The 22,227-nt window shown below is 40.6% G+C and overlaps 1 protein-coding gene across 6 annotated transcripts in view; it reads left to right on the top strand.

The window, feature by feature from the left end:
- The window catches only part of MTHFD2L (methylenetetrahydrofolate dehydrogenase (NADP+ dependent) 2 like), a 129,785-nt gene that overhangs the window by 47,847 nt on the left and 59,711 nt on the right, over positions 1-22,227 (top strand). For all 6 annotated transcript variants that reach the window (XR_009350505.1, XM_059159144.1, XM_059159135.1 and 3 more), the window contains one exon: positions 10,071-10,163. Coding sequence is in view for 5 of the 6 variants with exons in the window: in XM_059159144.1 (XP_059015127.1) it covers positions 10,071-10,163 (93 nt within the window). In the remaining variant the exon portion in view is untranslated. The remainder of the gene's footprint in view (positions 1-10,070; positions 10,164-22,227) is intronic.

Genomic DNA, 22,227 nt, shown 5'->3' with positions numbered 1-22,227 from the left:
TCTGCTTCCCTTCCTCTTTCTGCCTGCTTCTCTGCCTACTTGTGGTCTCTGTCTCTGTCAAATAAATAGATATAATCTTAAAAAAAAAATCAATCAATCACTTGACGGTGATATTTCTCAGAGACTTTAATATAGTGTTAGAGTATATAGTCTTTAACATGGTAAGCACTGTGACTCTCTGGCTCTGGAAGTTGGTTTTCATTTTTTGCTTTTTTTCCCTAACAAAATACATATCTCTGTATTTATATTTGCTATATTTGCCCCTGGATATTTGCTGTGTTTGCACTAGCATGCCTCCAGAGGTCTAGCGTTTTTCCACAGAGAGGTTGCCGAGAAGGGCTATAAGCAGCGCAGTGCACTTCAAGAAGCCTGAATATTTCACTCTCAAATGCAGGCAGAAATCTTGGGTTCTTGGGAGCACTTATTTAGTATTCGTGTCTGATCTTTTAAGCCATGTTTGCAAAATCGGACATTGTAGGAAGGTCCTTGAGTTTATTTTCATCTGTTAATCTTGGAGAGTAGAAAATAAGTGCATAATTATATAAAGCTGTAACAAACAGACCCCTCCCCTACCAACACACACACACCCCTTCCAGTCAGAGCAGCTAGAAAGGACAGAACAGTACTTTGGCTCATGCCAGCACCCCTTGTCCCGTGGCTAAGCCGATTGGCCCATTTTGGCTAGAGTTTGATCACTTTTTTTTTTTTTTTTTTTTAAATATATAGCTTAAAATCTGTTTCACAATCAGAAAGTCTATCAGTCCTGACTTGGCAATTTGGTACCGTGGAGAATTTGGTCACCTGCAGAACTGATTCATGTCAATGACTCAAAACATTTCATTCCTGTTAATAGGAAAATAATACTAGAAATATAAGGTTTCAAAACCAATATCTTCATTTATGACTGCCACACTGTTCACACCATAGCTGCAGCCTTGAATGGAAAAGACTGACTCCTGGAGCAGGAGAATTTGGCGTCAGTGAGCATGGGCTCTTTGGTTCCGTTGCCTGAACACATGTTCTGTTCCTGCATGTCCCTGTGAGGTCAGAGTGTGCATGGTTGTTGGGAGAGTTAAGCGAGCTGATACCTGTAAAGGATTTAGTATTCACACATGGTGAGTATTGAGGACAGGCTAGCTATCACAGTATACTTATTCTAAAAAGTATTCAAAGTGGGCCACAACAGTATATGAAACACCATGCCATTGTGAAATAGTTAAAAGGGAGAAGCAAGGCCTAGAACTAAGAGCCAAGAATAAGGCTATTAAAAATAGGCCTGTCATTCAATCTTCACGGATATATTACCACTGCCAAGCACATTGCTTTTTATGTACTAGTGCTGAATATATGTTGGGTGAATGTGTTTGAGTCTAAGCTATACTTTATGATTAGGTCACTAATTTCATTTTGAGAGCTCCTTCACAGGAAAAAAATGATTGGTTGTCCAATTACATGTTTTTAGAATTAAAAATAAATACATGCTCAGGATAAATAAAATGGTTTTTGGTGTTAAGACTGAAAAATAATTTCTCCTGAGGGTTCTTATAAGCAGGAAACTATGTAATGAACTGAATAATATTCATAACAGGCTTTTTAATTTGATGAAATGGCCACATTATATAGGGCTATTTCTGTTATTGCTTAAGCACAGATTAAAGCTACCACTGGCATGCATTTCTTTTATGTCACTAGATATTTCTTCTCATCCTCTGTTTCTGGGTCATTCTGTTCTTCCCAACTTCTAAACCAGTGCTCCTCAACTTCAGCTGCCCACTGAAATCACTGTGGGGCTTTTAAAAATGCAGCTGCCAGAGCCCAACACAACAATTAAATCACAATCTTCCAGATGGACCTATCAGTATCAGTATCAGTATTTTTTAAAATGCTCCATAGAGGATTCTAATGTGGTCAGGGTGAGGACAACTGCTGAGAACATTGCAATAAGCCTAGGGCTTCGCTTGTCATCCCAGAGCCATTCCTAGGTCATCTTTTCTAGTCCCATAGCCTTAAACAGCTTCTGTATTTCCTATGTGTCAAGACCCATGTAACCGCCGTCCACTTGACACGCCCACTTGGATGGCCAATAGGCACTTCAAACTTACATATGCAAACCTTCAGTCTTCATTTTACTCCCCATAGTCTGTCCTGCTTTCGGAAGTGGCACTGTCACTTCGCCCCGCTGCTCAGGCCACCCTTTACCACTCTCTCTTACATCCCTTATCTTACCCATTAACCCATGTTGAAAATATACCCATGATCACCTCCACCAAAGGTCCTAGCCGACAGCCATCGTCTTTCCCTCAGAGCACTATGAAGTTTATGAACCAGTTTCTCTGCATCCATCCTCGTGCCTTCTCTCACCCGCGGCTTCCCATGATGCTTAGCACGACATGACGTCGGAATAGAACCCAGAGCCCTTCACGTGATGTGCAAGGCGCACAGGAGCTGGCCTGGGCTGCGTGTTTTTACTCACTTCCTCCCGTTCTCACCCTCCGTCACCGCCCTCCAGCCACGGCTGCCCTTTGCTTCCCTAGAACACGTCATACGTGCTTGTGTGTCGGGGTCCTTTCCGGAATGTTCTTTTGGGAGGTTATTTACATAAAATATTTTTCTGATTTCCTTTGGGTTTCTCCCCGAACGTCACCTCCTCGAGCTGTCCCCACCACCTTATCAATATATCACCTGTGCTGTTATTCTGGATTCACTTACTCTGCATTCCTTTCTTCATAACACTTATTCCTACATAGAATATTATTATATATACTCTTTGTTGAATAAATGAATCTGTTACTTAAATAATTTTTGGCCAAATAAAGGGGCATATTTTTTAAATGTCTAGAGACACTGGTGATGAGGACTTAGTCCTCTCTAATACTCTTTGTCTCAAAGGTAGTTTGAGATGGTTGTTTAAAAGGAGTGAGCTTGAAGTGGTATTTGACTAATCAAAAATGAAACCATATTCCTTAGCTGTATCCACCTAGTAGCCCAGGGTGTCTGGGAGATAACTGAAGGACTGATCGATAGCAAATCAGACCCAACAGGTCTTGACCGGATACAAACACATTTAAAGCCTGGCCCATTTTAACCCTGAAAAGCAGGCTTAGCTCTGAGTGCTCTGTAACTCTCTCTAAAATTATTTAAGCGATTTAATCTAGAAAAAAACAACTGAAGTTGAAATAGAAAACTTACAGGGTCACCTGATGGCTCAGTGGGTTAAGCATCTGCCTTCAGCTCAGGTCACCAGCCCAGGGTCCTGGAATCTAGCCCCACATCAGTCTCTCTGGTCAGTGAGGAGTCTGCTTCTCTACTCCCTCTGCTGCTCCCCCCACTTATGCTCTTTCTCTCCCTCTCTAGCTCAAATAGATAAATAAAGTCTTTAAAAAGAGAGAGAGAGAGAGAGAGATTAAAAAAAAAAAAGGAAATAGAGACCTTCAGTAAATGGAATTCAGGAGTTGGGAGAATGAAGAACTGTTTCACACTGTCTCAAGATCTGGAAAATGGCCTCTTGATCATTTTACAAACGGTAAAAAGTAAAGCTAAAACCTTTTTGTATTACAGGCATTAGCTGGCCCCTTATCAGTATTTTCTGTCATTAGCTGGCCGCTTATCGGTACTATTGCTACAGGCCAGCAGTAGATTCAGATTCAGTGGAATCCGAATGCAGAATTTATCCAGAGGAAAAAGAGGTGTCATCCAAGATCCCTCAGTGGCTTCCCAATTGTCCAGCCATGCTGTTCTGCCAACTGACGTGACGGTGTCGTGGTTGCCGGCTCTGATGTTGTAACTGTGAACCCGGGCAGTGTTGCTTTTGTCCGCCCGATGCAGACAGAGGCTGTGGCTTGCCATAATTAGAGCTTGGACGCTAGAGCCAGACTGAATTAGTTTGAATTCGGGCTCTTAGATGGTTTGTAGGACTTTGGACAAATTACTGGACTTCTTGCGTCTCCTCAGGTTCCTCGTTTGTCAAATACAAATAACATTAGCGTCTACCTCATAAAAAAACACTCTCGCGGTGTCTTGTGAAGATTGTGTGATAGGAAAATGTATGATAATTTTATGTAAGGTGCTAGAACAATGTTTGATGTGTAGCGAGTTCTTACATAAGGGTCATCGTAACCACGTATATATAGGCTCTGTCCATTTAGCTGATACAGAGTATTTCTCTGTAGAGGGGTTTTTGCTCTTTTGTTGTGTGCTACAAGCTGCGATCACAGCTTACGACGAGGGTAAGAAACACATATTTCCAGTCCAGAGTCTTTAGACCTCTAGAGGCATTTGTCCAAAAACAGAACTCAGGCCGCTTTTCTCCTTTGGATGCTGTTCTGGTGTTGAATACTGAGTTTTCCTGTCTATAATTTTCTCAGTATTTTGCCTCTATTTTTATTTATTTTTTTTATTTTTTTAGAGGGAGAGGCAGGGGGAAGGGGCAGAGAGAGAGTGAGAATCTTAGGTGGGCTCCACACCCAGCACGGAGCTCGATACAAGCGTCACGACCCTGAGATTGTGACCTGAGCTGAAATCAAGAGTTGGACTGACTGAGCCACCAGGTGCCTCTCCTTTAAACCAGACCATTAAATGAGTTAATGTATATCAGGAATGACTCCGTTTTCTCTTATCCAGAGAAAACGACAAGGTAAATGCGTACGTGTAAGAGTTGAGCCCCTACTGGACTGGACATTTTGCTTTATCCACCAATGCAGGTATTTAAAGATTTGCCTCATGGAAAAGGACGTTGACTTGAGACTTGTTCTGTGCTGCTGTTGAAGACAGATCTAGGATCATGATAAAAGTTGCAAAAAGTGAGACCTCGGCTCTTGCGAGGAAGAAGTTTCTAACTGGGCTAAATAAATGCCTGTCTTGCATTTTTATGGGAAATAGTTATCCATGGGCCTGGATGGTGAAAACATAGGGGGAATGAAGCAGAAGCAAAATAAATTCTACTCACATCAAGAATCTTTCTTCCCTAAGACCTTTGACTGCTCCTACACTGTTCTCAGCTACAGGAGAAGGTAGTGCTCGGTGCCGACCCTGTGGCTTATACCGCCTTTTAATGTGGAATTGACCACACTGTGTATTCTCATCCTGATTTGCATAACTGTTTCTCCCGTGAGCATGTGGGATTGTCTGTCTCCGTTGCTTAGCATGGTTCTGGGATTATTTCTTGATTATCGAATAAGCGAAGGCAGGAAATGACCTAGAAACGTCCAACAAAAATAAACTCCTCATTTCGAGTCATTTAAACAACAACAACAAAAAATGCTACTTGAAAATGAAGCATATTGTGCTGTTTGTTCTAGCGTCTTTTTAAGTAGCAAGTATTTTTTTCCTCAAATTGGCACTCTGTGTTAGTTGCTAAAACTCTTTGCCACAATCTGCAGTTTTGCATAAATTACAGTGTAATCATAGCCTAGAAAACTGCTCAGACAGCTCCCAGTAGACAATTCTTGATTGACTGTGGACTTCTATACAGCAAGAAGCCTATCTTGCCCAGCAGTTAATTATTAAGTTCTAACAGAACTCTCAGATTCCAGGAGATAGGTCCTAACTTTTTTTACTCTTGCTGTATCTTACAAACATGATGTCAAACACCGGGTACCGTGAAATTGCTTAAGACTCTGCTTATAAAAGTTTTTATCTGGGTCTGTGCGATAGTTAGAAAAATTAGGCCCTCGCCCAGGCTGGTATCACATGCACAGTAAGAGGATAAAGCTGAGTGTGGGAAAAAGTCATCTGAGGGTCAGAGATACGCATCATTCTGCCGAGTAGGTGCTGGGGCTTGTCCATGCTGGTCACCCCAGGGAAGAGCTGAGGAGTTAGGATTAGGGGCAGCGAGCCAGAGGATTCGCGGAAGAAAAGTAAGAGGGCGCCAGACCTGAAAACAGGAATGACAAGACCTCTCACAGCTTCACTAGGCAGTGTTCAGGCTCGCTGGCCTGCAGCCCCGGGAGCAGGTACTGCGGCTCTCAGCACCAAGGGCCAAAGGCCGAGAGACTGAGGCATGATTTAAACACATTTACCTTTAACGCCCCCGCCGGTTTACCTCTCTTTTGCTGTCACCCTTGGTCTCTCGAGTTGTAGGCTGAAAGCCTCTCCGTGGGTTGATATTGTTATAATCAGAAACTCATCGAGGTTGGGGGGGTTTGGTTTTGATTTTTGTGGGGGGTCTCTCATGCAGCAGGACACTGCCGCAGGGGTCACTAAAGTCTAAGGGGACCTTTCCGCATTCAGGGGGACTGTCTTAAGGGAGAGGTGGGAGGATGCTTCGTAGGTTCGCTGTGGGGTCGTTTGCAGCAGGTACTTGACATTTCTTGACGGTGTCGAGCAAGTGAAGGGGAGAGGAGGCAGAAGGGAGCCTCACAGCCTTCTGCCCAGGGTAGCCGGGCGCAAGTGGTACCGTTGACCGAAATACAGCTGCTCTCAAGCGCTACCAGGCCCATGGCCTCTCCTTGTTCTTCCTTTCCAAACCTGTGCCCGTTATTGTCTTTCACTTGTCCTTACTGACTTGAGGATGAAATTATATTCTGCCAAAACAATGCACAACTACCAGTTTTTATTGGAATTTTATTAAATATGTAATGAACATAGAATTATTAATCTTCAGGATATGGAGTCTTTTATCCAAGAATTTTTTTAAATTAATTAATTAATTTATTTATTAACATAGAATGTATTATTTGCTTCAGGGGTACAGGTCTGTGCCTAGTTCTTCAGTCTTGTGTCTTTTGGTGTTGTTCTGGAGATTTTTCTTTTTTCAGATGGATTTTGCACATTTATGTTAAGTTTATTTATTTAAGATATGTATTTTATCTTTTGTATTATTATAATGGAGTCTTTCACTTTTTCTTCTAAGGTGTTGTTACATATGAAAGCTGTTTATTACTGTATATTTTCTACTTGGCAATTTATTGAATTCTCTCACTGCTTTTGAAAGTAGAAGTCTTAGACTTACTTAACATTAACACCTTACCTTCTAATTTCTTTTGTTTCCTTTTTGTTCTTTATCTAAGTTTTTAAGTTGAGTTATTGATTTTCTTATTTAATTTATTGATATAATAATTTAGGTCTATGAATTTTCCTCTGTGCTTTCTTTTATCTTTATTTTATAGGATCTAATATATAGTAATTTCATTATAAATGTTTCTAGAAATCCTGTACTCTTATTTTATGTTTTCTTTCTGACTCAGGAATTATTTATTATTTATTTATTTTTTCAGATTTTATTTATTTGAGAGAGAGAGGCAGAGAGAGAGAGAGAGAGAGAAGCAGGCTCCCTGCTGAGCATGCAGTCCAATATGGGGCTCCGATCCCAGGACCCCGGGATCATGCCTTGAGGTGTAGGCAGACATTTATCTGCCTGAGCCGCCCAGGTGCCCCAACCCAAGAATTATTCAAAAAAATTCCAGTGGAAGAACCTTGTAATTTCTGATCTTTTTTCAATAATTATAACTTCATTGATTTGTGATCAAAGGAAATATCTGAGGTTTATATAGCTATTTTTTTAGTATTAATTGAATTCTTTTTATATCTGAAGTTGTATCACTTAAAAAATATTCATTGGTCACATGGAAAAAATATATGTTCTACCTTCAAAATGTGATATATTACAATCAGGCATATAACATTAATTATATTATGTACATTTTCTATATCTTTGAACTGTTGTGCATTGAGAAAGATGAATTAAATTCAGCAAATACAATGTGTTTCTTTTTCAGTTTGTAGCCCCTGTAATTTCTGTGCATGAACTATATTTCTCTTTTATATATTATATATTTGTCATTGTTGTATGCTCTTTTGAATCATGTCTTTGCATTATAGTGTGTATTTCTTTGTCCTATTTAATGCTGAATTTCTCTTTATTTGACAATAAGAACATATTATATTTTTTGTCATTTCCCTGTTACACATTTGCCCATTTTTTATTTTTAACATTTCCAAACAGCTTTGTTTTAGATATACCTTACATAAAGTAAAGGATTAGATTTCGTTTTTGCTTTGTGAGCCAATTTGGAAATATTATTCTTTTAAATAGGTAACTTAGGAAAATTTATTATGATGATAAATATATAAGATGTGAACTGTCATTATTTTCTGTTCTATTTGTTTTTGTGGCTTTTATTGTTTTTTTACATTTTTTTTCTTTCTTGTGTATGGTTCTTCTGATACTTAGGGAGGTTTATTTTTACTCTAATAGTTTTAACTTTACACAGTACTCTTAGTTCTCTTTTCTTCATATGGTATCTATTGATACTCCAATTTTAAGAAATGATAGGAATACTTTCTTTTTCTTCCCTGATTCCATTTCTTTTTTCTCCTACTTGATATTTGCCAATAAAAATGATCTCTTAATGTTTTACCTTATACTTCTAAATTTTCTTATACTTCTATTATTTGATTGATCGACTTTAAATGTTTTCTGTTGATTCTAGTCCTTAGATAGTAGGTGGACATCAAGCTTTCTCATTTTTGCTCATCTTTTTTTTTATTATAATATGTTAGTCACCATACAGTACATCATTAGTTTTTACTGTAGTTTTCCATGATTCATTGTTTGCATATAACACCCAGGGATCCATGCAATCCTTGGGTTTGCCATTTTTAAAATGCATTCTTTTATTTACTTTAAAAATAGAGTAAAATTCACTCTTTTGGATGTACAGTTCCATGAATTTAGACAAACGCATGTAGTGAACATCACTACCACTAGAATCAGAACAACTCCATCACGCCCTGGATACTCCCGGGCTGGTTTTCAGATGGCATCTTTTTACTAATTCTGTGTCAAATCTTTTTGTTGTTGTTGTTACTTACCATTGAATGAGTTGGGTTTCTTGGATCTGCTGTTCGCAGGGTAGTTCTGCTGGGGGTTGGGGAGGAGGTGCCAGGCTGTCCTCAGATCCCTCCTTCACCACTTACACAGACTCAGACTGCTTCCTGCTGAAGTGGCTCCTCCATGGGAGCTCTCCTTTACCAGCCGCCATGAGCTTGACTGGATCCAAGCGGGCTTCTTCCGCATGTATTTCTCTCTTTGCTACAGATGAGAGATTGACCTGAGCCCTCCACCTTCACACAGTATGTCTCTGCACTCATTTTCAGAGACCAGCCGCTCCTGGCCTTCTCACTCTCTGCATGTCTTTGTGGCCTGTCTTCCTGTGTGGTGTATGCTAGCTGTGCCAGTCCTGTGCTCAAATATTTTTTGGTGTCTGTGAAAAATATGTCTTCTAGTTTTGCTGAAAATGGAGATCGTGGAGTTTTCGTTGTTGTGATTAAATGTGCAGCATTTGTATGTTCTAGGAGAAGAGAGAAGGCCCTGTCTCACACAGCTGGGTCTTCAACGGAAGTTCTTCTGTGACTTCCCTCTCCCAGCATGTCTTTCACTCCCCTTCCTTGGCTCACTCTTGAAGCGCTGCAAACCCCTCAGGCTGCTGAGCTCTCTTATTCACATATCACTTCCTTAAATACTTCCTGTTCTATTTTATACCTCTTTGTCATTTCCTAAAAACACAACTTCAAAATTAGTCCATTTTTTTCTGGTTATTCTGTTGTCTTGGAATGCCCTTTCTTTCTTTCCATAATTAGTATGCTCTTGCTCATACTTTGAGACCTAAAAAAAGGATACTGTCTCCTTTAGGAACCCTTCCTAGACACCCTCAAGAGAAGACGCAGAATTAATTTCTCAGCTGTGTTCCCACAATACATTGCCCCATTTTGGGTGCCCTTATCTTGCTGTTTTCAGTATTTACATACCTTGTTATCAGACCAGTGAGTATCCCCTGCATTTACGTATTAACCCATCAATACAGAACTTTCTGATGCTGTGTTTCTAGAACCTTACTTTTAGCTCTCTTATGATGGTCAGCACATACTCTCATATGGTCTTAGCTGATTTTCTGCTGGTAATTGAAGAGTATGATATTCTGGGTGATCTAGGTTTTCTTTTCTAGATTTGTTCTTAATTTCAAAGCAATTTTCCTGCTCTTAGGCTGTAACTGAATCTCCTCTAGAATTGGAACATTCATAAATTTTGAAAAAGCTCAGTAACCATTAATGGACATTCTTCTCCATTCCAGGTGATGCAACAGTGACCATAGCTCACAGATATACTCCTAAAGAACAACTGAAGACCCATACTCAGCTGGCAGATATTATCATAGTAGCTGCTGGTAAGTCTTCGGTGGCTGTTAATTTGGTAAAATGTCATCAGCAGAGCAATTCCTGCCCTAATTGCTGACATGTCCATAAAAACAGTTTCTTGGGAGAGTTAGGCCTACATATGACTAACTTCCCTTGACCGGATCTTGTTTCTGGGCAATTATTATATTGGCTCGTTGTGCCTACGTTAACATTTGTCACTTCATTATGGAAAACCCAAATAGCCTTTGGAATGACAGATTAAGCACAAGAATGAACATGCACGTTGCCAGTTCCTTCAGAGATATGGTTGATTCTAAACATGAATGAGTTATGGGGAAACGGGTAGGAAATGCTCTTGAAAAGATAGCCAGGGCTAGCTCATGTAGGGCCTTGGGAAGGACTTTGATATATGCCAAGGATGGCTGGGAGCAAGAGATTGACGTGGCCTATGGTTTTAAGAGTGCTTAAACTATGTTTAAAGAGTGTGGACTTGAGAAGGAGGAACAGAGAAGAGGTATTGGGTTTTCATTTATGGGATCAATGATTTTTCATAATGTGTTTTATATTTGAAGCGTACAAAATAATTCTACCCTGTACTTCTACCTCTACTCTTGCCACATAACATTTCTACATTGAAGATGATTGTGACTCTTCTTGCTTTATCCAGGGCTTGAATGAGAGCCTTTTTCATTTTGTTTATCAATTAGATATTATTGGTGATTTTTAGACTTCACATTTGAATTGCTGGGTGGTTATAAACTGTAAAGGAAGAGTAGAAGTTCCAAAGGAAATTGAGTTTGATGAAGAGAATGATAGCTCAAATTAGTTTCAACCAAATTTAGTTTACTTTCTTATTCTGATATAGGCCCTTCTCTGGAAATCAGAATATATGTGTGATGACTCCAGGTAGAGTAATTTGCATCCTGATAGAGTAAAAATACAAATACCCCCTTTTTAGGAAGTCCCCAGTAAGCTGGTACATCTAACCACATTTCCAGTTTTTCTGAGTAACTATATATATTCAGGTGATACTGAATGCAAATTTTTGAATGGGATTGACAGAAGGAAGACAGACGTTTAGAGAAGCAATAAACTTTTTTGGACCCCAAATAACGTTAAGTGAAATACTGCCACAGCAACTGATGTATTCATAGAAGACAAATATTAAACTTACTTCTTTTTAGAAACACTTGGATTCACATGCCAGAGTCAGAAGCTGGTGAGTTTAGGGGCGTTGGGTCATCGTTGTTCATCTCAGACTTTAGAGAGAATGAAATTTACATTATCTTAAGAAGGCGCTAATTGACTCTAATGTTAACAACTTGTAAAGAATATTTCACCAGTTGATCTTAGTTTCTGTTTCTCTGTTATAATACTGAATGGATATTTTCTTCTAGTGAGATAAAAATCCCCCGATGTGCGTTCAGCTTGCGTTTTTCTTGTCGTGGGAAATGGAAGATAGGCGATTCTCTCTCAAGCACTGTGACATTCTCTTGGGACTAAAGCAAGCTGCATGTCCCAGTCATTATGGCCTCCCCTGTCATCATCCTTCAGTGTCTCCTCTACCCTCACCATATGCTCCTTTGTAAAGGCCTAAATCAGCACTAAGTACGAGGTGTTAAAAAATAAAATGAGAAAAGAAAAAGGAAAATTAAGGGAAGGGAACGGAGAGGAGGGACCAAGCCTATATCGAATTAATAAAATGGGAGCCAGGAGGTAGCAGGTGCACCAAGCCAGCAGGTGCAGAAGCAGTACTGAGGTTCTGTCTAGTGCCCATCATCCAGGCATCCTGTCACCACCAGAGGGCGCCAGGCAGGTGGCTGCTGTCGTAGACAGCCACGCTGGATCCACAGTCCATGGGTTTCACCACACTCCCGCCCGGTGGTGGCTGGAGGACATTTTGAATGGCGGTAATGTGAACAGGCCTTGTATTCCAGCCCTAATGCCAGTCACTAGACACGAAGGTATGCTGAATGCTGGAAGACAGTCCCGTAGATGATGTTTATCAATTAGATAAATTGCAGTCGTCCTGAAGAAATAAATAAATATTTGGATTATGGGAAATTGGGGGGAAGAAAATTGAGAGCTTATAAGAAACAACTAAAGATTGCTCATTTCCCTGCCCTTACTAATCACCTGGAGAATTTAAGGATAAAGTATGTCGATATTGGTAAATTACAGTGAAATTATAAAGAAGGAGCAAGTTAACATATAAAAGAAAGTCCATATCACCAGACAGGTCGACTGAAATCTTACTAAAATGAAGCACATCTCGCATTCTGTGTGGGAAATAAGCAAATGCAATGAGCAGTGGGTATTAACGAAGGAGATAGTGATCTAATGGCAGAGGTAGCCGGAAAAGGGAGGGCTGGATCGTCGGCACAACTGGAATGTCAGCATATATGGAAGCCGTCCCACCGAGGAGTCGGGAGAGCCGGAGGAGGAGCGGTGCGTGATGTATCAGAAAGATTGATAACGTCTGACGGATGGCAATGAAGAATGTAGTGATGAAATCTCGGAATGGGCTTGCAGAAGAAAAAAGCAAAAAAGGAAATCATTGTGTGAAGATCCTGAGGCATGAATAAAATCAGCATATGTTAGTATTCAGCTCACCCCTCCAGTTTCTCAAATTCCCATGGTCCTGTCCTTATAGGTTTAACTATGGATCACTTCCTCTTTAAAATCTCTCTCTGCACATTCAGGATTTAGATTAATTTAGAAGCTCAAATTTGAAAATCAGATTCTGTCAAACTATGCATTTAGAAATAAGAAACTTCAAGTCTCTTCTCAAAACCTCTGAGTTCACAGAGAGAATGAATCTGGGGGACTTTCCTGGACCGTGGTTATGGTCCTTAACGTCTTTTTATGGTTGTCCGTCACTGTCACTAGACTGTAGTAGGGACAGGACTGGTTTTTGTTTTTGTTTTTGTTTTTTTAATGTGGTATGTAAGTGCCTCAAACAAAATCTGACACACAGTGAGTACTCGATTAACGTGTGTTGTATTCATTTTGAAATTACAACTGGAACAAGGACTTCAAATTGATACAAATTTAGATGATAAACTTTTACGCATATAATTTGATAAAGAACCATTCTAGCTACCGATTGATTCACATAGTAGTAGCATTATTTTTTGTAACTACTAAACATTCCTAGCTTGTCATTATAAAGTAAGTTGAAAAGGTCATAAAGGTGAAAGATTTGTACATACAAGAGCAGTTTGTATCGTAAAGTGGATAAGTGAACTCATTTGATTTGAAATAATAAGCTTAAGAAATTATAAGCGAGGTGATGATGAAAGAGACTAGTATAGACATCTAAAATATCGTAAGAATATTAAACAGTTGAATTGAAAGAAATGGTTTAAGGGAAGGCTGTGTTGGCTTTGTGTGAGGCTAGTGATAAAGAAGGGAAAGCTAGGGGTGCCTGGGTGCCTCAGTTGGTTGGGTGTCAGTTTTGGCTCAGGTCATGATCTCGAGGTCCTGGCATCGAGTCCCGCATCAGGCTTCTTGCTCAGCGGGGAGCCTGCTTCTCCCTTTCCTCTTCCCCCTGCCTATGCTTTCTCTCTCTCTCTCTCTCACTGACAAATAAATAAATAAAATATTTTTTAAAAAGAAGAAGGGAAAGCTAGCCAGGATAGGGTACCAATGCTGAGAGTGTATGAGAAGACCCTTTGATTCACTTCTGTCTCATGTTTCCAGGACACTGGGGGATATCCTGAGTCTGTAACAGTTCTAGGAATCCTCATTATTCAAGCAGGACAGACAGGTTTTTCCCAGACATGGTCTGAAAGACCCTCCACCAGTATGAGTAAACTGTGGAACTAGCTCCGTTCAGGAGATGAGCTGCTGAGTCAATGCCACTTGCATATTAACCTGTGGGTGCAGAGTGTCGTAGCTGGTGAAAGCTGGCATTTTGTCCACTAAGCCATCCCCTCCAGCAGGATGAATGAACCTTGCAGCCGTAACTCTCGCGTCTCTATTGCAACACTTTTAATGATAGACACTGCAATACAAAACAGGATAAAGAGGCAATTCTGTAGAGTAATTTGGAGTATTCCTACTTACTCGTCATAAAATAAAGGTGACCAACCAACTTCTTTCACGACTTCTCCCATTGTAACATCAAACTTGGACACACTCCCATCAAAATCATCTTGGGTTCTCAATAGAGTTTTCCTTCTGGTGGATTTCATCTTCCTTGGAGCGAGTGCCAGGACACTGAGAAATTCCCAGGGTGGGGCCTGGAAATCGTCGGTTCCACCATCCACCGCTCATGCCATTGTCCTTTGCGTATCCCAATTCTTATTCTCCATCTTGCCATTTCAGCCTCTGTTTCTCCACTTAGAAGTCCTTCCTTCCTTCCTAAATGAGTCATTTGTCTCAATTTTATTAGTTATTTTACAGAGTAGTGTAAATGCCCAGGCCTTGCTAGAGCAGAAATTCCAGAATTTAGATTCCAGCTCTGCCACTTGCTAATTTTGTAACCTTGGTCAAGTCATCCCGTCTCTGAGCCTCAGTCTCTTTGATGGGAAGAATCATAATGTCTAACGTAGTGTTGTTAAAGCCAGTCCCGGCAAAGAACATTGCACAGTGGCTAGCATATTGCAAACACTCAATAAGTGTTATATGCTAATATGTTATATGTTACTCCTTCTTGGGCCACTGGACATGAATTTAAACAAAAATTTAGAAACAATAAATCAGTTGATTATTAACCTACACCTTCGATGTAACTTGAGGCATATACTTTTGGTCACTTTGATATTAACATAGTATCAAAGTGGACTGGTCCTCATAAACATAAAAAAAATAAAGGAAGTGACTTACAGATAAGAGACTAACTTCATAAAAACTTTATTTTACTTAAGATTTGTGGCTTCTTGGGATGATACCTGCTTTTGCTCATAGCTGTGGGTTCTGTTGTCCCTCGATGCGCCCCTCGTTCCCACCATCTTTTGAAACAGTCTGACTTTGGGAGGGGTTCGGGAAGGGAGAGGTACTTAGGTGAGGGGGTTTGATCTCATACACCTTTTCCCATCTTCTCAGTCTGTCACCCTCTCCCTTTCCCCACGTCCTCCCCCTGCCCAGTTGTAGCCCCCCCCAACCGATCCCCAGAGCCTCCCTAATCCACAACAGATAAGCTTCATCAATGTATGCCAGGGTGCTTAATTATTGCTGTGTTCCTGAGTATTGGTTGTTTTCTACATCCCTACCATGAAAACTTAGCAAACATGCCCAATTATCTAACCAAAGCCAAGCGCAGTTAACAGTGTGATAATGAGCCTTCCCTTATTTTATACTTCCATGGAAATATACATATTTACACATTTCTTTTCACCTTGCATGGACTCTGCATTTTACGGTTCTACACTGTCTATGTTTCCTCATCAGATGCATTCTTCTAAAGCATGGTTTCTACTGATTTTGTAGCATTCTATGCTGTAAGTATAATTTATTTATTCAGTTCTTGATGATTGGACATTTAGGTTTCTCCCAGTTTTTTACTATTATAAACATTGCAGTAAACAACTGGGGACATCTTTGTAAACACCCAGGATTATGTGCACGAGGAACCTGTAATATTTATTAGATTGATCTTTAGTTATTTGCTAATGAATGGTTACTTGTATTCTCAAAAACAAAACTGATATTTAAAGCTTTGTGCATAACCCATGGCAGGCTCCCTGCTCAGTGGGAGTCTGCTTCTCCCTCTCCCTCTGCCCCTCCCCACTTGTTCTCACTCTCTCTCTCTCAAATAAATAAAATCCTTAAAAAAGGAAAAAAAAAAAAAGACTTTCTTTCCCCCTCTGTCTGTTCCTACCCCCTCCCCTGGAAGAAATAAAATATTTAAAATTTTTTTAAAAGTAAAGAGGATCTGGGTGCAAATTGAGTTTTAATCTTAAAAATCACATTTAATTCTCTGGGCTGCATTTTCAACTATTGTAATCCTAGTTGTACAGGCTGCTGTAAGAACTGGTCTGAAATAAACATAGTTTCCCTTCCCTTCAGTCTGACATTGTATTGTGACCCTCTGACTAAAATTACAATATGTTTTAAATGAAAATACATGAGTTTGTCATCTAGCACCAAAAGGCTTATTTAAGTTGCCAGTAATTGGATATGTGGACTGTAAAAGTTGCATGTGAACTTGTTCATTTTTCCTTGATCCGTGTTAATCTCCAATAAGCAAAAACATCCCCCCAAATTCAGCACCCAAGAAGCATCCCAAGGCTTTATTTCTTTTTCTTAACTTGCTATATATATTTTGTTCTTAACTTGTTATGACTGCATGGACTTGTGAAAAAGGGGTTCTTACCTTCTCGTCACCAAGTGTTTTTACTTGTTATCATTATGTGGGAAGCAGAGGTTGATTTTTTTCTTTGGAGGGTCTTCTCTTTACACATATATCTACTTCCTTTCTTGAGTAAAGTAAGTGTTCAGCAGCAGTATCCAAGAGAACTTCAGTAAAGAGCAATTAGATCAAAGATCTGTCTTTATTATGAGGAAGCATAGATATTTCCTTTGAAATATACGTGTGTGTGTATATATATATCTATGTATATATTTAAAGATTCTAATCATCCATTTGACAGACAGAAATCACAAGTAGGCAGAGAGGCAAGCAGAGAGAGAGGAGGAAGCAGGCTCCCCGCTGAGCAGAGAGCCCGATGTGGGGTTCGATCCCAGGACCCTGGGATTATGACCTGAGCCAAAGGCACAGGCTTTAACCCACTGAGCCACCCAGGTGCCCCTGAAATATATTTTAAATTGTTAAATTATGTGTCATTTGTGGCTAATTCTACTTGATTGTATATGTGTGTATCACAGGGAGGAAGAGCCTTTTCAAGACAGTATCTCTAGCTATTGGCATGATCTTTGTGATGTTTTTATGTCTAGGTCTTTACAATTTTACATGACAAAATATCAAAAATGCACATAAAAGTGAGCCAAAGAACAATGTTACCCCCTAGACACCAGCAACCAGTTTGTCAGATCTGAATATCATTATCGATGTTTTAAATTTCTACATGCTGTACATTTCTGCAAACTTGTCTCGTTCTGGTTAACATCGTGTTTTAGAGATGTGTTTATGCAAATACATGTGGCACTGGCTGTGTAATACTCAGCTGCCCGCATGTCCATTTTCTTTCGATAGACACACATGCTATTTCTCCTTTACTGCTATTGTAAGCAGTGCTGTAGTTAAGTGTGATTTCAACAGATATTAATTTTGCCACTGCTTCTATTAGGCCCTCCATCAGGTACTGAAAAACAAAGATATGTAAAATATAGTTCCAGAACATGAGAAGTTCAGAGTCTAGCAGAGAAAAAGATGATGTGCAAACAGACTAGTATAATGTGGTTCGCTAATACAGTATTAGAGGGGTGTGTGTGTATCTGTGTATGTCTGGCTGTCTATCCATCATTTAGAAAAAGGGAAACAGAAAGGGAGACAGAGAGGCAGAAGCCAAGAAGGACAAAGACAGAGAAAGAGAAACAAAGACAGAGACCAAGAGAGATGGAGACGAAGACCAAGAGAGATATATAGAGACCAAGAAGGATGGAGACACACCCAGAGAGGGAGAGAGACAGACAGAGAGGGACCAAGAACAGAGAGATGGGGAGTGAGCTCCCCAGATGCTTCATCGCCCCTGATGAAATGGTGGAGCTGGGTCCCAGCCCACGGAACGAACAGACACGGGGCAGAATCCCAGGGAAGGGGTCTTCTGGCAGATTGGAGGGGTTAAAACGCTACACAGGTATCAAAGAAAATATTAGATGTCTGTCGAAATGATAGATGCCCAACTGTGGGTGGTGAATGATGAGGCTGAGTCTTTCGGACAGTCCAGACAGCAGAGGAAATGAAGAGCTTTGGGTTCTATCCTGTAGGCCAGGGGCAACTTTCAAAGAGTCACAAGCACTGGAATCACACGATCATATTTAAATTCCAGAAGGGTCCCTCTGATAGCCTCTGGGCAGGGGTGAGGCTGGAACTAACGCTGATGTGGCTCTAAATACAGGGGGCATTGAAAGTGAGATAGAAAAACAGGAAGTAGACTGGAAGGACGTTGTCGCTTCGCATCCTGGGTGGACGGTGTGAGCCCAAGGAAGAGTCGGAGAAGGAAGCGGGTGTGGGAGGAGTCCAAGACGGCTGCGTGCGAATTTTGAAGTGTAGCAAAATAAAAGAGGAAAAGCAGAACGGAGAAACAGGTCTGTGTTGGGCACAGAATAGTGAGAATTACAGGGACAGCATCAAGGGGACAGCCTCGAAGTGACTCCCATGGCACAGTGCCCTGCAGTAACCAGGACTGCGCCATGTTTATCTTTGTATTTTTGTAAGAACCTGGCACTGGAGACTAGAAAACTCACTGCTGAATGAACGCTCTTCCTTCTTTAGAGTGCAGTTGATTATCTTGGTTCCAAGCATTTTTCTTGCAAGTTGAGGAGGCCCTTCACAGAGGCAGATGAGCTCCTCCAGGTCCTTTCAGCCCTAGACTCTCCATCAGGCCTTGTTTGGGGCTGTTCCACCTCAGAGTGGCTTCCTGTGGCATTGCATCAGCATCATTGACTCAGAGCTTCCACCTGCAGGGTTCAGAGGCGAGGCAGGGAGGCGGCAGGGGAACAACCGAGAAACGATGACTGTCTTCAGTGAGAGAACAGGAGAATACCACAGGTCTCCTTCCTAGTGTGGGTAAGAAGCTGAGCCCTCCTTTGGTGAAGTCATCATTCCTGCGGTAGATTCAGAGCGTGTGGTGCTGTGGGATGTCTCTTCCGAACGTGTGTTGACTGGCAGAAAGTGAAATGATTTCATTAGATCTGTAGCCAGTCATTATTAGTTGTGGCTTTGCAATAACATCCACTCATCTCATTAAACTCCAGAAAAACTGAAAATTAAAAAAAAAATGGGGGATCAAAATGTCACCTATCAACCCTTGCGTGATAATCCGCACAGAGGCGGTGTTTGAAACACTCTGTGTGGACTCTGACTGCGCCCGGCTCACTGCATCAGGTGTGGCTCTAGTTTTGAAGGAGAGCCCTGAGAAGTAAGGTCTGTTGGCACAGATCTCCTCAGGCAGCTTTCTATGAAAGTCATTTCTTTTTACCCCTTTCTGCCGTCAGAGAAAGTTTTCTGGCTTGGCCCTTCATCTTAAGCTTAAGTCCCTTCCCCCTAACTGATTTCTGATTTGGCTCATTATTAATTGCTTATTTTAGAGTGACTTACCTTTGTTACAAAACCCAAGAATTAATGAGGACTGTGTATGAATGTGGGCTTTATGACTGTGGTTGGAACAAACTCAATTTCATAGTTCTTCTCTGAGTGTGCAGATTACAGGCAATCCACTCTTAGGAGCCCAGTATGTGCCCTTCAGTTTGAGATGGTGCTCAATATTGGATCAGATATCTCACTGCAAAAAAAGGCAGGTGCATTTCAGTAATGTTTCTACTGAGTTTATATTGTGTCTCATAATTCCCACTTATACTTATTTTTAAAATTACCAGAGTGATTCCTTTTCTTTAGAAAATACACACACATACATATGTGGACACACATGGCACATAGACACTCGCATGACAAAGGATACTTTTTCTTAAAAGATTTTATTTTTTTATTTGACTGAGAGAGCAAGGAAGAAAGAGCACAGGTGCGGGGGAGCAGAGGGAGAGGGAGAAGTAGACTCCCCACTGAGCAGGGTGGCCGATGTGGAACTCCATCCCAGGACCCCAGGCTCAAGACCCGAACTGAAGGCAGACACTTAACTGATTAAATCACAAGGCCGCCCCCAAAGGATATGTTATAATATATGTTCTTCTCAGGATAGTTGGTCAGGATATTTGTGGTAAGATAATGTGGCATACCATGTCAGAATGAATGAGAATTCCTTCTTGTATACTAAGAGTACCCTACGTTCTTTTACGTCACTAAGCTATCACCTCAAATTTACTTTATTTGAATAAAAAACTATTTGAAGGAGTTTCCTCCTTCAATGTAGGAATTTATCCTAAGGAGAATCATAGGGGCACCTGGATGACTCAGTTGGTTAAGCATCTGACTTCAGCTCGGCTCATGATCCCAGGGTCCCGGGATTGGAGACCCCCTCTAGTTCCTGCATCAGGCTCCATGCTCAGTGGGGTGTCTGCTTCTCCCTCTGCTCCTTCCCCCACTAAAGTATACACTCTCTCTCTTCCAAATAAATAAATAATAAATAAATAAATAAATAAATAAAATATTTAGGAAAAAAAGAACTATAAGGAGGTTTACAGAGACTGTATGCAAAGATGTCCATCGCAGATTCATCTGTGATAACAAAAGGTTGGGAACAGCCTTAACACCCAACAATATGGGAACATTTACTGTGAATGATGGTGTAGTAATCAAAAGGAATTCTTATGGCCCATTGTATTTGAAAATAATTATATTTGATTGTATCTATGGTAGAAATCCAAATAGGTGCACATGCATGCACACACACACACTCATTGACAAACAGAAAAACAAAGAGGGAAGAAAAAAATACAACTTGAGAGGAGTAGTTACTTCTGGCTAATGCATAATAGATGATAGATAAATGTTGATTCCTTCTTCATCTTCCTCTGAATTCTCCAAGTAAATCCTCCAAGAGATATTTATTTTATAATTATGAAATAAAATAAAAAATATTAAGATGACTCATTCCCTGTTCCTGGAAAGATTTTGCCTTCTGTCCATTTGTCTTCTGAGGCTGTTGACTTTTTAACGACAGAGAAGTGAAGGACGTGGGAGATGTTTACTAAACTGAAATGGTTCATTTCCTACCAGGTGCCACATATGCTAATTAAATGGCTGTTCTTTTTTCCGTTGGATATTTTTTCCTGGTTTGTCAAAGATTAGTTGACCATAGAGTTGAGGGAGTCTTTATTCTGTTCCATTAATCTATGTGTCTGTTTTTTGTGCCAGTAGCATATTGTCTTGATGATTACAGCTTTGTAATAGAACTTGAAGTCAGGCAACATGATGCCCCCAGCTTTGTTTTTCTTTTTCAACATTCCCTTGGTGATTCGGAGTCTTATCTGGTTTCATCTTACACCATACACAAAGTTAAACTCAAAATGTATGAAAGACCTCATTGTCAGACAGAAATCCATTAACATCCTGGAGGAGAACACAGGCAGTAACTTCTTCGACATCAGCCACAGCAACTTCTTTCAAGACATGTCTCCAAAGGCAAAGGAAACAAAAGTAAAAGCTAAGTTTTGGGACTTCATCAAGATAAAATGCTTCTGCACAGCAAAAGAAACAGTCAGCAAGACTAAGAGGCAACCCATGGAATCGGAGAATATATTTGCAAATGATATTACAGATAAAGGGCTGATATCCAGGATCTATAAAGAACTTCTCAAACTCCACACCCAAAAAACACATAACCCAGTCAGAAATGGGCAGAAGACATGAACAGACACCTCTCCAAAGAAGACATACAAATGGCTAACAGATACATGAAACAATGCTCAACATCACTAGTCTTCAGAGAAATATAAATCAAAACCACAGTCAGATACTACCTTACACCTGTTAGAATGGCAAAAATTAACACAATAGGAAACAACAAATGTTGGCAAGTATGTGCAGAAAGGGGAGCCCTCTTACACTGTTGGTGAGAATGCAAGCTAATATAGCCACTCTGGAGAACAGTATGGAGGTTCCTCAAGATGTTAAGAATAGAGCTACCCGGGGCACCTGGGTGGCTCAGTGGGTTAAGCCGCTGCCTTCGGCTCGGGTCATGATCTCAGGGTCCTGGGATCGAGTCCCGCGTCGGGCTCTCTGCTCAGCAGGGAGCCTGCTTCCCTCTCTCTCTCTCTGCCTGCCTCTCCGACTACTTGTGATTTCTCTCTGTCAAATAAATAAATAAAATCTAAAAAGAATAGAGCTACCCTATGACCCAGCAATTGCACTACTGGGTATTTACCCCACAGATACAGATGTAGTGAAAAGAAAGGGCACGTGCACCCCAATGTTCATAGCAGCAATGTCCACAATAACCAAATCGTGGAAGGAGCCAGGATGCCCTTCAATAGATGAATGGATAAAGATGTGGTTCATAAGTACAATGG

This window comes from Mustela lutreola, chromosome 1, assembly GCF_030435805.1.
Source record: "Mustela lutreola isolate mMusLut2 chromosome 1, mMusLut2.pri, whole genome shotgun sequence".
Classification (NCBI taxonomy): Eukaryota; Metazoa; Chordata; class Mammalia; order Carnivora; family Mustelidae; genus Mustela; species Mustela lutreola.
The sequence above is the reverse complement of the archived record's forward strand: the minus strand, read 5'-3'. Positions and strand labels throughout refer to the sequence as shown.